Source organism: Aphis gossypii, chromosome 2, assembly GCF_020184175.1.
Source record: "Aphis gossypii isolate Hap1 chromosome 2, ASM2018417v2, whole genome shotgun sequence".
Lineage (NCBI taxonomy): Eukaryota > Metazoa > Arthropoda > Insecta > Hemiptera > Aphididae > Aphis > Aphis gossypii.
The window spans coordinates 534,054-545,908 of record NC_065531.1 but is presented as its reverse complement, the minus strand read 5'-3'; the positions used below and the strand labels follow the sequence as shown (position 1 = coordinate 545,908).

Below are 11,855 nucleotides of genomic sequence, written 5' to 3'. Positions count from 1 at the left end.
AAACAAATAATGAATAATGAATTGTACATCTTGTACCACTTTACATTAAATAGATGAAAATGATAAAAGATACAAAAAAAAACTGGTTGATAGAAAAACCTTCTGATCAGGACACAGGCAGCTTCACCACTTGTACCACTGGACGCTTCAAAGTTCCTTCGGCTGTCTTCAACGTCACAACGCGTACAACTCCATCTGTACCTGGATGAACTTCAATCACCCTTCCTAATTGCCATGACATGAGGGGCCGTCCCGGAGACTTTACAACGACCAAATCGCCAACGTTCAAGTTAGCATCTTGCCTTAACCACTTTTGACGGCCTTGCAATGTCTGAAGATACTCATTAGTCCATCGTTTCCAAAAACATTGTTGCGCTTGTTTGATCAGCTGCCATCTAGTTAGACGGTTGATTTTAACGTCTGTTAAATCAAGTTCTGGAATTGCCATGAGTGGTTGTCCTACCAGAAAGTGCCCAGGAGTTAATGCACATAAATCGTTCGGATCACTGGAGACACTTGTGAGTGGACGTGAATTTAAGATTCCTTCAATCCGAATAATTAGTGTGGTCAATTCCTCCATGGTCATTATTTGATCACCGATGACTTTTCGCAAATGTGTCTTGACACTTTTAATTGCCGCCTCCCAGATCCCTCCAAAATGAGGGGCTGCAGGTGGATTAAAATACCACTGACACGGGATCCTACTCATTAAAGAGTCTCGGGTTTTTGCTTCGTTGAACAAGGATTTCAATTGCCGAGCGGCACCTACATAATTTGTTCCACAGTCAGAACGTATTTCAACTGGAATTCCACGACGAGCAGTGAAACGATCGAAGGCAGCAAGAAACGCTTCTGTGGATAAGTCGCTTACCACTTCCAGATGGACTGCCTTTACTGACAGACACACAAATAGAGCAAGATAAGCCTTGTTAGTCTTAGAACCTCGTCGACGGCTTTCTTTCACAATAAACGGTCCACCGTAATCCATGCCAACGAATGCGAATGGTCTATGAGGCTGTACTCGTACAGGAGGCAGGTCTGCCATGACTGGTTGTGGGCAAGCAGCTCTATGGCGCACACATCTAACACATGTATGTATAATTTTCCGAATGGCGGCACGTCCTGACACAATCCAATATTTCCTTTGAATCATAGCCATAACTAATTTTGGACTGGCATGTAGAAGGCTCATATGATAATGGATTATGATTAACTGCGTAACATGAGCAGCCTTAGGGAGCAACACCGGATGCTTAGCTTCCTCGGTCAGAAGCGAAAAACGAAGTCGACCGCCGACACGTATTAATCCTTCCTTGTCTAAATATGGTGACAACTGAGCAAGTGAATTGGGGGTTATCGATGCCGATGTATTTTCTAACTGCTTCCGTAAGTCTTCCCAATAAAAATTTTGAGTAAGCTTAATAATGTTAAGAAGTGTTCGATTGAGTTCAATTTGAGTAAGTGGGCCCCTCCTTACAGGCCTCCGTTTGCAACGGTCAATGAGGCGCCATACATACGCGAGTGTTCGTTGCATTCTCGTTAATGACGAAAAACGACGGAAGATCTCTTCTGATTCTTTACATTTAAGAATATGCAACACACACTTGACTGGTTGTTTGTAATCTGGAAGTTGCTCGGAAGGAAGTCTTGTTAAAGTTTGACTCGGCCATTGTTCTTCAGGCTGCCGTAAGAATTCCGGACCGTTCAAATGCAACTGCGAAGCAACTAATTGGCTTGGGAGTAACCCTCTTGATGCCGGGTCCGCTGCATTTTCCGTAGTTTTTACGTGATTCCACTCACATTGTGGCAGTAGCTCCTTTATTTTGTTTACTCTATTTGTAACAAATATTTTAAAATCCTTGGGCTCGGCCTTTAACCATGACAAAACAATCGTTGAATCAGAGAATGCTTTGATGCTTTGTACAGATACTAATTCCTTTAACAGTGACATCTTATGTGAAAGGAGACGTGCTAACAAAAGTGCGGCACATAGTTCTAACCGGGGTATGGTCAAAGACTTATCGATCTTGGATGTCTTTAGCGGAGCAACCTTTGACTTGCAAGCAATGAAATGCACTTTAATAAGACCTTGATTGTCCGTTACTCGTAGAAAGACCGTCGCAGCATAACCCCTTTGTGACGCATCTGCAAACCCCACTAACTGAGCCTTTATGCATTTTCCAATGCTAATATGACGAAGTAATTTCAAGTGCGCCAACGATGTAAGTTCTTCTATGAACATATTCCACTTGGAAGAGATCTCATTGGAAATTGGAGTGTCCCAGTTCAGTCCTTGACGCCATAGCTCTTGCATTAGGCACTTAGCCCAGAAAACCATTGGGCCTAATGTTCCAATGGGATCATATAATCGAGCAAGGACTGATAGTACTGATCGCTTTGTAGGTTGCATCTCTGTAATATTTGACCTGTATCCGAATGTATCTCCATACGGGTCCCAGTAAAGTCCCAATATTTTTATAGCCAGTCCAGAATGAGGTTCATAGTATGGGCTACTGGCGCAGTCCTCCTTCGCAATGCCTTCCAATACTTCGGGGCAATTACTGGCCCATTTACTGAGCTGAAAACAGCCTTTCTGTAACAGCCCAACGACTTGACATTGAACCTTCAATATGCCTTCCCTTGTATCGGCCCCTGCAATAATGTCATCCACATAGGTATATGACCGCAGAAATTGCCTTGCCAATGGAAATTCTGGACCATTATCTTGTTCCAATTGGAGAAGACAGCGAATTGCTAAAAACGGTGCTGAATTTATACCATAGGTAACAGTGCACAACTCATATTCCTGTACTTGCTCGTGTGGTGAACGTCTCCAAAGAATGTGTTGGTAAACACGGTCTTCTTTTCGAACGAATATTTGTCGATACATCTTAACAGTGTCCGCTATGAATATGTACTTATAGAATCGACAACGCAACAAAATGTCACCGATATCGGTTTGCAATTTAGACCCAGTTGCTAAGCAGTCGTTCAGAGAACGTCCCGACGAAGAAGGGGCGGAGGCATCAAAAACAACTCGAATTTTTATATCATTCTCCTTCCGTTTTACAACTGCGTGATGTGGTATGAAATATTCTCCGGTGCGTTCAGCCAACTTCATATGGCCTAGTGCAATATATTCATCCATAAAATCACGATAGGCGTTATATAGCTCTTCGTCCTTACTTAGGCGACGTTCAAGATTATATAAGCGATTCAGAGCTAATGCCCGGGACGATCCTAGGCCTAATGAATGAGCGTCATGCTTTGTATTTCCCTTATCCATTGAACTAGAAATTATGGATTTGAAAGGCAAAGCAACATGGAATCTTCCATTACAATCCCGCGATACTGTTTCTTGAAAATGTCTTTCACATGCTTCATCTTCTGTGCTTGGGCTATGGTTTATATCAAGTTCTTCAACTTCCCAAAATCGCTGTAAAAGCTCACCTATATTTTGATTATCTGATGCCGCATGAACCACCAACGATGAAGCCGTAGAGTATTCTCTTGACCCTTCTATGGCTCCGACTATTACCCATCCAAACTGTGTGTTCAATGCTGACGGCAGACCGGGACTATGGACAATGTCCGATCGCGATCGCAAGATGAATGGATATAAATCCCCTCCAATCAGCATGTCTACTGAACCTGGTACATCAAAATCGGGGTCAGCGAGTGGAAGATGCCCGTATCGCTCACGAATTGAAATGGGTAATTTTTGATTCGGCATAAGAGCGGTGATTTTTGGTAATATTACAATGTTGGTGGCCGATATTTGCGGTGCATCATACAACAAAGGAATAAAGCTACAATTGGTTGAACCCTTAACAGTTCGTACGGGCTGCTGTGCCATACCACTAACCTCTACTCGTCCCTTATGACGTGGTAAACCAAGTTGGATCGCACACTGATTGGTAATGGCCGAAATTTGTGATCCAGTATCTAATAAAGCTCGCACTGGCACCAGCTCACCAGATTGGTCTCGTATTCTCACTATCGCCGTAGCCAGTACAACACTAACATCCGATTTCACAGCGCCTGAAAAGTTAGTAGCTGTACAGTTCTGATCCGTGGTGCTTTCAATCGGTTTTGAAATCGCCATTGCATTAGGTGTTGATGTTTTCCCTGAACCCTTATGTTTTGAATCTAAATGGAGTAATACACTGTGTCGTCCTTCACAAGTTTTGCACAAGTACGCCGACTTACAAGAGTTTGCTTCATGATCCGGACGTAGACAAACAAAACATAATTCTTTCTTAATGACAAACTCCCGCCGTTCGGCGACCGATTTCCTCTTGAACATTAAACATCGAAACAACGGGTGATCACGATCGCAAAACGCACATTTGTTCTTGGCAGTGGCAGTAGTCGATAATGAAGTCTTCACAGACGTCTGGCCGCCCTTGCCTTTTCTAGAACTACTGTTGCCCACTGACAGTGTACCCGTGTTAGCGCCGACGTTTTCTAAAATCTTACACCGATTCGCAGCAAAATCCAACAGTTCATCCAGCTTCGGTATGCTTTCTTGAGATACACTTGCTTCAAATAATCGACGAGTATCAGGATCAATGACGCGGGCTCCGATGTAGAATAGCAAGAATCCAGACAAATCAACAACACCAAGTGCCTTTAGCGCAGCCACATTCTCACGAAAAGTATTAACAAAAGATGATAACGAGGATACCGATTCCCGTTGTAAACGTTCAAATGAAAATAATTTATCACAATGTGCTGTAGCAAGAAGCCGCTTGTTATCATAACGATCCCGAAGCGCACACCAGGCGATTACATAATTATCTGAGGTTAGTGGAACTGATTTGACAATGTTCAAGGCCGATCCTGATAAGCAAGACACCAAATAATGAAAGCGCTCTATATCCGTTATTGACCGATTTTCATGCACTAGTGACGTGAACATATCGCGAAACGCGCACCAATTGATAAGACTACCGTCGAATTTTGGAAGCTCAATCTTCGGCAACGACAACGATGCACGAGAATTATAAGTATTTTCGCGTTCTACAATTGCACCTTGATGTGTAATTGAAGGATATCCACGTAATTTCGAAAACACCACTTGAATTTCTCCGCACATTTTTTCCATGTCCTCGGTAGTTTCTAAATCTGAACTTGTAAATTCGTCAGACCTATTTAACTCAACCAGTGAAGAAAGAACATTTCCTTGCTCCGCTTCAAACGACTTAACCGCACGTTCTAATGTCCCGTGACGTGCGAAAAATATTGGTCGTTTATGCTCATCCGTGTCCGCTTCCATAGCCAGTGCATGTATTTTCCGTATTGAATTTAACGCCGCGTCCCTTGCGACGCGTGCTCGCGTTAATTCTTGTTTCGAAGATTTTGAAGGTGCCATATTGATAACAAAATATCCGGAACGAAGGTCCAAAAAATGTAAGCGAGGTCCCTAGCAAATCGTTGTTCGGGGTAACCACGCTTTAAAATGAATATGTCTAACGACAAGTGGACTGTATGTATGATTAAGATATATATATTGTGTATAGATAATGAGATGTATTAAAATATAATATAACAAAGTCAATATAAATTATCAATTAATACATCAAGATATAATTGTATGAAATTACAATACAATTATTACAACAAATTATACCAATATATATAAAAGAAACAATAAAACAAAATATATTAAACAAAGTTATAAAAAATTGTACCGATATATATATATATAAAAAACAATAAACAACAAAGTTCTTACCGCGTACTGCGCCACTGCAACAGCCGACAAAACACCAATAATTACGTGGAAATTACCAACGCAAAAGAATACGGTGACTAGCGAGCCAAACGGTCGCGGCGGCCCATATATATAGGGACCGTCGTGGATAGATCAGCAGCGTGGGGAGGGGGTGTCGCGTCTAGAATATTCGAGTTTGTCGCAGTGGCCCAGGCGCGTTTGTCGAATGATCGAGAATATCGTCGATCATTCCAGAGCTGTATCCAACAGATTCTAAATAAATATATTATCAGTTATTTTGAAATTAAACTTTAATATTTTATGGAACTATATAACTAATAGATATTAAAAATCTTTATAGATCTATAAAGATTAAATATATTTTATAATTTATAAAAAGAATAAAAACATAATTAAAAACAATTAATATTCTAGACATTTTAAATAAAATATTCCAATCGAAGGCTTGTAGTGATAAAACAGTTGATGATCATTTATTTTATTTTTTTACCGAATTACCAATATACAAATATCAAAACATATGATTATCCTGGAACTTTCACTATTTTTCATGATTCTATTGAAAATTATCCGTTTTAGATTCTGAACGAAGTGATGAATGTATTGATTTTACAATGGTGTGTGTTTTTTTTTGTGTCTGTGTACAGCATAACTAGTCGAAATAATGCTCCAATTTCAAACTATGGGGGTGGTTTCCGATGTAAAAGTGAATATCCTTGGTGCATTATAGAGGTAAAAAGTTAACATTTTCCAACAGTTTTCAAAAAAATCGAGAAAAACAAAAAAAAAATGACGGAAAAACGGCAATTTTTACGCAAAACCAGTTTTCGACCAAATTGATTTTTTTTTTATGGTTGTAATTCAAAAACTAATCACTGAAAATACTTGAAATTTTCACCAAATGTTAATGTCAGTAGTATCTGTATATAGTTAAATTTTCAAACAATTTTGACTTTTTTTGAGTTATTTATAGACTACTGAAATTTTCAATTTTTTTGAGAAATTTTTTTTAAAGTGTCGATAAAAAATTTTTGGATGACCAAAAAGTTTTGAAAATTTAATACAAGGTTCCTTATGAGTTGTTTTTATTGTAGCTAAAAAAAATTAAAAATCGTTAGTCACAATTTTTTTTTATAAGAGTTTATAGTTCAAATTTTTACGAAATCTGTCGAAAACGCGAAAATTTGCAAGTAATTTTGAAGTTGAAAAATCATAAAATTTTTTTCTTTTATAACTAAGTTTTGAAAATTTGGTACAAGGTTCTCCTTGAATTTTTCTTCAAATATCTGTAAAAAAAACTCTACCGGATTCAGACAAAAAATTTTTATGAGTGTTTGAAATTTAAATTTTTACAAAACCGCGCTAAATAACGATTTAGCCTCAAACCATTTTTGATAATAGTTATAATTCAAAAAGTATAAGTCGTAGATACTTGAAAATTTTACCAGTTATTTAGATTGGCATTTTATTTACTTGATTTAATTTTCAAAATATTTTGACTTTTTTGAGCTATTTATAGACAACTGAAATTTTCAATTTTTCTGAAAATTGTTTTTTTATGTGTCGATAAAATCTTTTTGGCCCTATCAAAATACTTGAAATTTTTATACAAAGTTCTTCATATGTTATTCTTATAGTGATTAAAAAATTATAAGAATACATAGGCACAATTTTTTTTAATTAGCATTTGAAGTTCAAATTTTGTCAAAACTATGAATACTTGCAAATAATTTTGTAGGTATATTTCATAAAAATTTTTGTATAAGTAGCTAAGAGTTGAAAATTTAATACAAGATTTTTCATAAGTTTAGCTTACAATTATTATAAAAGAACTTAAATTTTGTTGTATTCAGGCCATTAAAACATAAACCACCTTTTTCACCAACCACTAGAAATTATATCCTAGGCTGACAAATCATCTTCGTTCAGAATCGTTTTTCGTATACAATGATAACTATCATTGGATTCAAATTTAACACTCCTATAATATATAATAATGATCCATACGGCACCTAATGTACAGCAGAGCGGTACTCACTTGCCCGCTTTTTTTAAATATTACCTATCTAAAGTAGCATAAATATTCAATTTCAAATCTTTAGCTAGGGCTGTATTTTAAATCCCTCATCCTACCCAAAATAGTATACATAGAATATAAAAATAAAACATGCAGTAAAAAAAAATAGCTTCCAATCACCGTGCTGAATTTAAAATAATAATAAAAACAGAGTTCAATTTCAGAGATTTTTTATTATAAGTCATAAAATGTAGGTAGTGTTCATTTTATCACTATAGTGATATAATTCATTTAAATTAAACTAATTATTTCATTCTAACACTGTTGTATTACCCTTTTTTTGCCTTATATATTCAATTGCATCATCTCAAAATTAAATTTTGACGTACTTAATTGAATTTTTGTGTTGGATAGTATTCCAATAGAATAAGGTTCGTTAGAATTTTTTTTATCAAAATTTTTAATTTAAAAATAATATACGGTTCGAGGTTAAATGATTCATACTTTTTTAACGTTGTTATGGTTATTGGGGTATATTTTTATGGACCTCTTTAAAACGGAATCTGTGTAATTGCTTGGTTAACGACAAACCAGCATGGTAGTTTTCGATTTTAATGGTTTTATTCCCTTGGTGTGAAAATACACTAAACTAAAGTATTTGGCTCGTTAAACCCATGTATAACAGCTTGAATAATTTATAAAATGTATTAAATATAAAATGGATTTTGACACAAAAATAAGTAAAACTATTGCATTTTTTGTTTAAGTAAACGTATTCATTTCAACTACCTAAGAAGTATTATTACTATAATATAATGTATGTATTAATAATTTATTTTTAAATTGATAATGTGAACAGAATGCAGTTTTCTTACAAAAAAAAGTTTAAATTGTAGATAAAAAAACAAAATAATGTAATTGTGCAAAATCCTTGCATTATTTTAAAGTGGTAAACTTATGTGACGAAATGTAAGCTTGTGGTTTAACAGCATTGGTAAACTTTTTATTAAAAACAAGTAGTAACTATAGTACTGGTATAATTATAACATATATACGACTATACCTTGGAATAGTTTTAAAAAATAATATTAAAAATACAGGTTTTATTTATTTCATAAATATAAATATATTTAATGAGTAGTACTCGATTACTTTATAATATACTTATTAAAATCTAATGAACTTGTCTATGTACTGTTACTTAACACTTATAAAAATTAAACACATTTTTTTTTATAAAGCTGAAATTAGTATGCAATAATAATTACGAATTAGGGATTTTTAAACAGTACAATAAGTAATAATCCTGTGTAGTGGTTTTAGTATAATATACTATACATGTATAAATACATTTTTTTTTTTTAAAGAAAATAAACCTTGTTTTTAATTAAAACACAGTTTTGTAGAATCGTACATATTTTTACTTACAATAAATGGAAATATAAAATAAATAATAAACATATGTGTAAATATTTATTTTTGTTTCATAAAATGAAAGTTGTACAATTTTTATTTTATCCCATGCATAAAGATAAAAATTATTCATCACAGAGATTAAACGTAAATATTATTTTACTATGTAATGCTTTTTTTCAGTAGTTCTATATTCATTTTTGATACGAGGTTATTTATGTGTATGTTTATATCTGCATTATGATATCACTGGAGATCAATTGACAATAGTATCTGTTCCCCCAATGATAGATTTTCGTAAGTTATTTAATTAAATGCATTTTACATTATTTATATTATTATATGCATTTCAATTTAAAAATCAATATACAATTTAAATATTATACTAGGTATGTTTCTATTGTTGGAACAATTTTAATAAGACAGCACACCATTTTTTTTTTATTGTTCGATAATATCGTGAACTATTATTTTACTGTTACAACAGAATTTATATACATATAACCTACTGAATTATAATATTATACAACTGGTATATTTCTTTCAAATATATAAAATACAATATGGCTTATGAGGTAAAGATTTTTATTATTATTATTACGAGTTCTTTAATAAATTTAATTTTGGTTTTGATATTTTGGACGAATATCATCATTAATCACTAGATTTTCAATTTAATCAAGTTTAGCGTTAATGTACCTACTCGAACAACCAATCAATGACTTACAAAAAGTAAATAACTTTGTAATAATATTAAATAAATAACAGTGTCCGCCATTTTCAATTACAAAAGGTAAACGGAATTATTTGTAATTTTATAGTACAAAACTAATTTGTATAATGCATTAGTTGGAAACCTTAATTAATAAATAAAGTCGGTTACCTACTCTATTAGATGTTTTACGTACATCAGAATAAATTTGTTAAAAAAATATCAAAGTAAATACATTTTTCTTTTAATGTTAGGCATTATTGATAAAAATATAACTTATCAGTAATCATATTAATACGTAAATTGTTATGTTATTTATAATAATTATTTCACATTTATATTTGTTGTTGTTGTGAGTTTGGCTTACCTAACCTAACCTAACCTGGAGTTGTTATTTGGCTAATTCACAAGTTACATCAAATAGTTTTATTTTACAGTTATTTTGATGATTTAGTGTAACTTAAGAATTAACCCCTAATTATTAAAAGCTTCTAAAGGGATCTTCTTTCTGTTTCATTTATCACCTTTATCTGATTTTCATATTTATAAATAAATTATGAATAAATATAAATAATAATATAATATAAATCCAATATAATTTATAATATTAAACTATTTGACTTTAATTTTTGAAAATGATGTACGTACTTAACTCCTTGTTACATGGATTTGACATAAATTCATAAAAATAAAATCACCAAAAATACGGTATGAGGATTTTTTTAGGAAACAGTTAATTACTTAAATATTTACTGTGATTATATTATATTTGTATAATTTGTGGGTACTGGATAGTAGAATATGATAATATAATATAGCTTGTGGCAAAACTGTTAGTATCTGTATCTATGTAAATGCGTCTATCTCAGCATTGTACATACTTACAACTAAGTATATTTTAAATATTTACTATAAAAATTGATTTTTTTTTTTTATATCTTATACCAAAAAGTGCGCTGATAATTTTTTTAAGTAAAATAAATGATTGGCTTTACAAAGTCAAAACAAAATGCTGGTGAGTAATGAAATTTAAATGAATAATTATTCTACATAATATACTCATTTATATTAGGTGACAATTGACAAGATGTGTTAGAATTGATTACAGTTCATACATCATTAGCAATAAAATCATTTATGCCGTTCATCTCAAAGATATACATTTTTAAAACAACCGATTTATAACAAATAATGATTCATTATCGTAATGCCAATAAAATCCACTACTAACTAATAACATTTATTATTAATTGGTCATTATAGGTTTCTATACAAATATCTATGATGGAGAAAATGCACAATACGAGTATTTCCTTCTTGCTCTATGCTTTTACGTAAAATAACAAAAACATAATATGTTATCAAATGCTATTATTATTTATTATATTATAAAAATTCAAATTTGTAGCAGGAAAAAAATTGACAATTGGTGATTTATAAATGTGTAGTCACAATATTGTAATTTATTATGGTTGTATAATTTATACAGTATACACCATAAGTGGAAAGTATGAATATATTTGAATGCAAAGTATTTGTATGTTACAACTTATAATATATGCTACTGGTAATGTGAGTAATTAATTCTAGTATTATGACTTAAATAATTAATTATGTATCTTATACACTTCTGTATTTTATAATAAAAAATATACAAAGTATAACTACCTGAAAACTATTAAAAACTTTGTATCTTGCCACTTAAAATGATCCTATTTACACTAATAATAATACACTTTTAATTTATCACCAAGTTAAATTTTTTCCACTTTGTTTTGATTAGGAAGAAGAATCATTTTTATTTTTTTTTATTTTAATAAGCATAAATCATTTTTGATTGAATTTTGTCTCCCCAATCTCAAAATATCCCTGTATGAAAGGATAAATGGGCTGAATGAATTTCGGTTTCCAAGCATGAATGAAATTCCCACCTTATCTCTGCCTTATATATTACGCAGTTTGATGAGGGTCTAGTA

General features: G+C 32.9%; 2 protein-coding genes across 3 annotated transcripts in view; both read right to left on the bottom strand.

Moving 5' to 3' along the window:
* LOC114132764 (glycine receptor subunit beta-type 4-like) overlaps positions 1–11,855 on the bottom strand; it is a 232,287-nt gene that overhangs the window by 51,528 nt on the left and 168,904 nt on the right. The window lies entirely within an intron of this gene.
* On the bottom strand, positions 11–5,987 carry LOC126549627 (uncharacterized). Of its 2 annotated transcripts, none has more exons than XM_050199391.1 (2): positions 5,738–5,987; positions 11–5,471 (listed from the first exon to the last, which is right to left on the bottom strand). In XM_050199391.1, the coding sequence occupies exon 2, from the start codon at positions 5,372–5,374 to the stop codon at positions 107–109; it is 5,268 nt and encodes a 1,755-aa protein (XP_050055348.1). In that variant the 5' UTR covers positions 5,375–5,471; positions 5,738–5,987; the 3' UTR covers positions 11–106. The 2 variants fall into 2 exon arrangements, with proteins under 2 accessions (XP_050055348.1, XP_050055349.1); XM_050199392.1 differs by having other exon boundaries at positions 200–395; positions 464–5,987.

Excerpts from the sequence above, each read along its gene's own strand:
- LOC126549627 (XM_050199391.1), bottom strand. The coding sequence starts at position 5,374 with ATGGCACCTTCAAAATCTTCGAAACAAGAATTAACGCGAGCACGCGTC.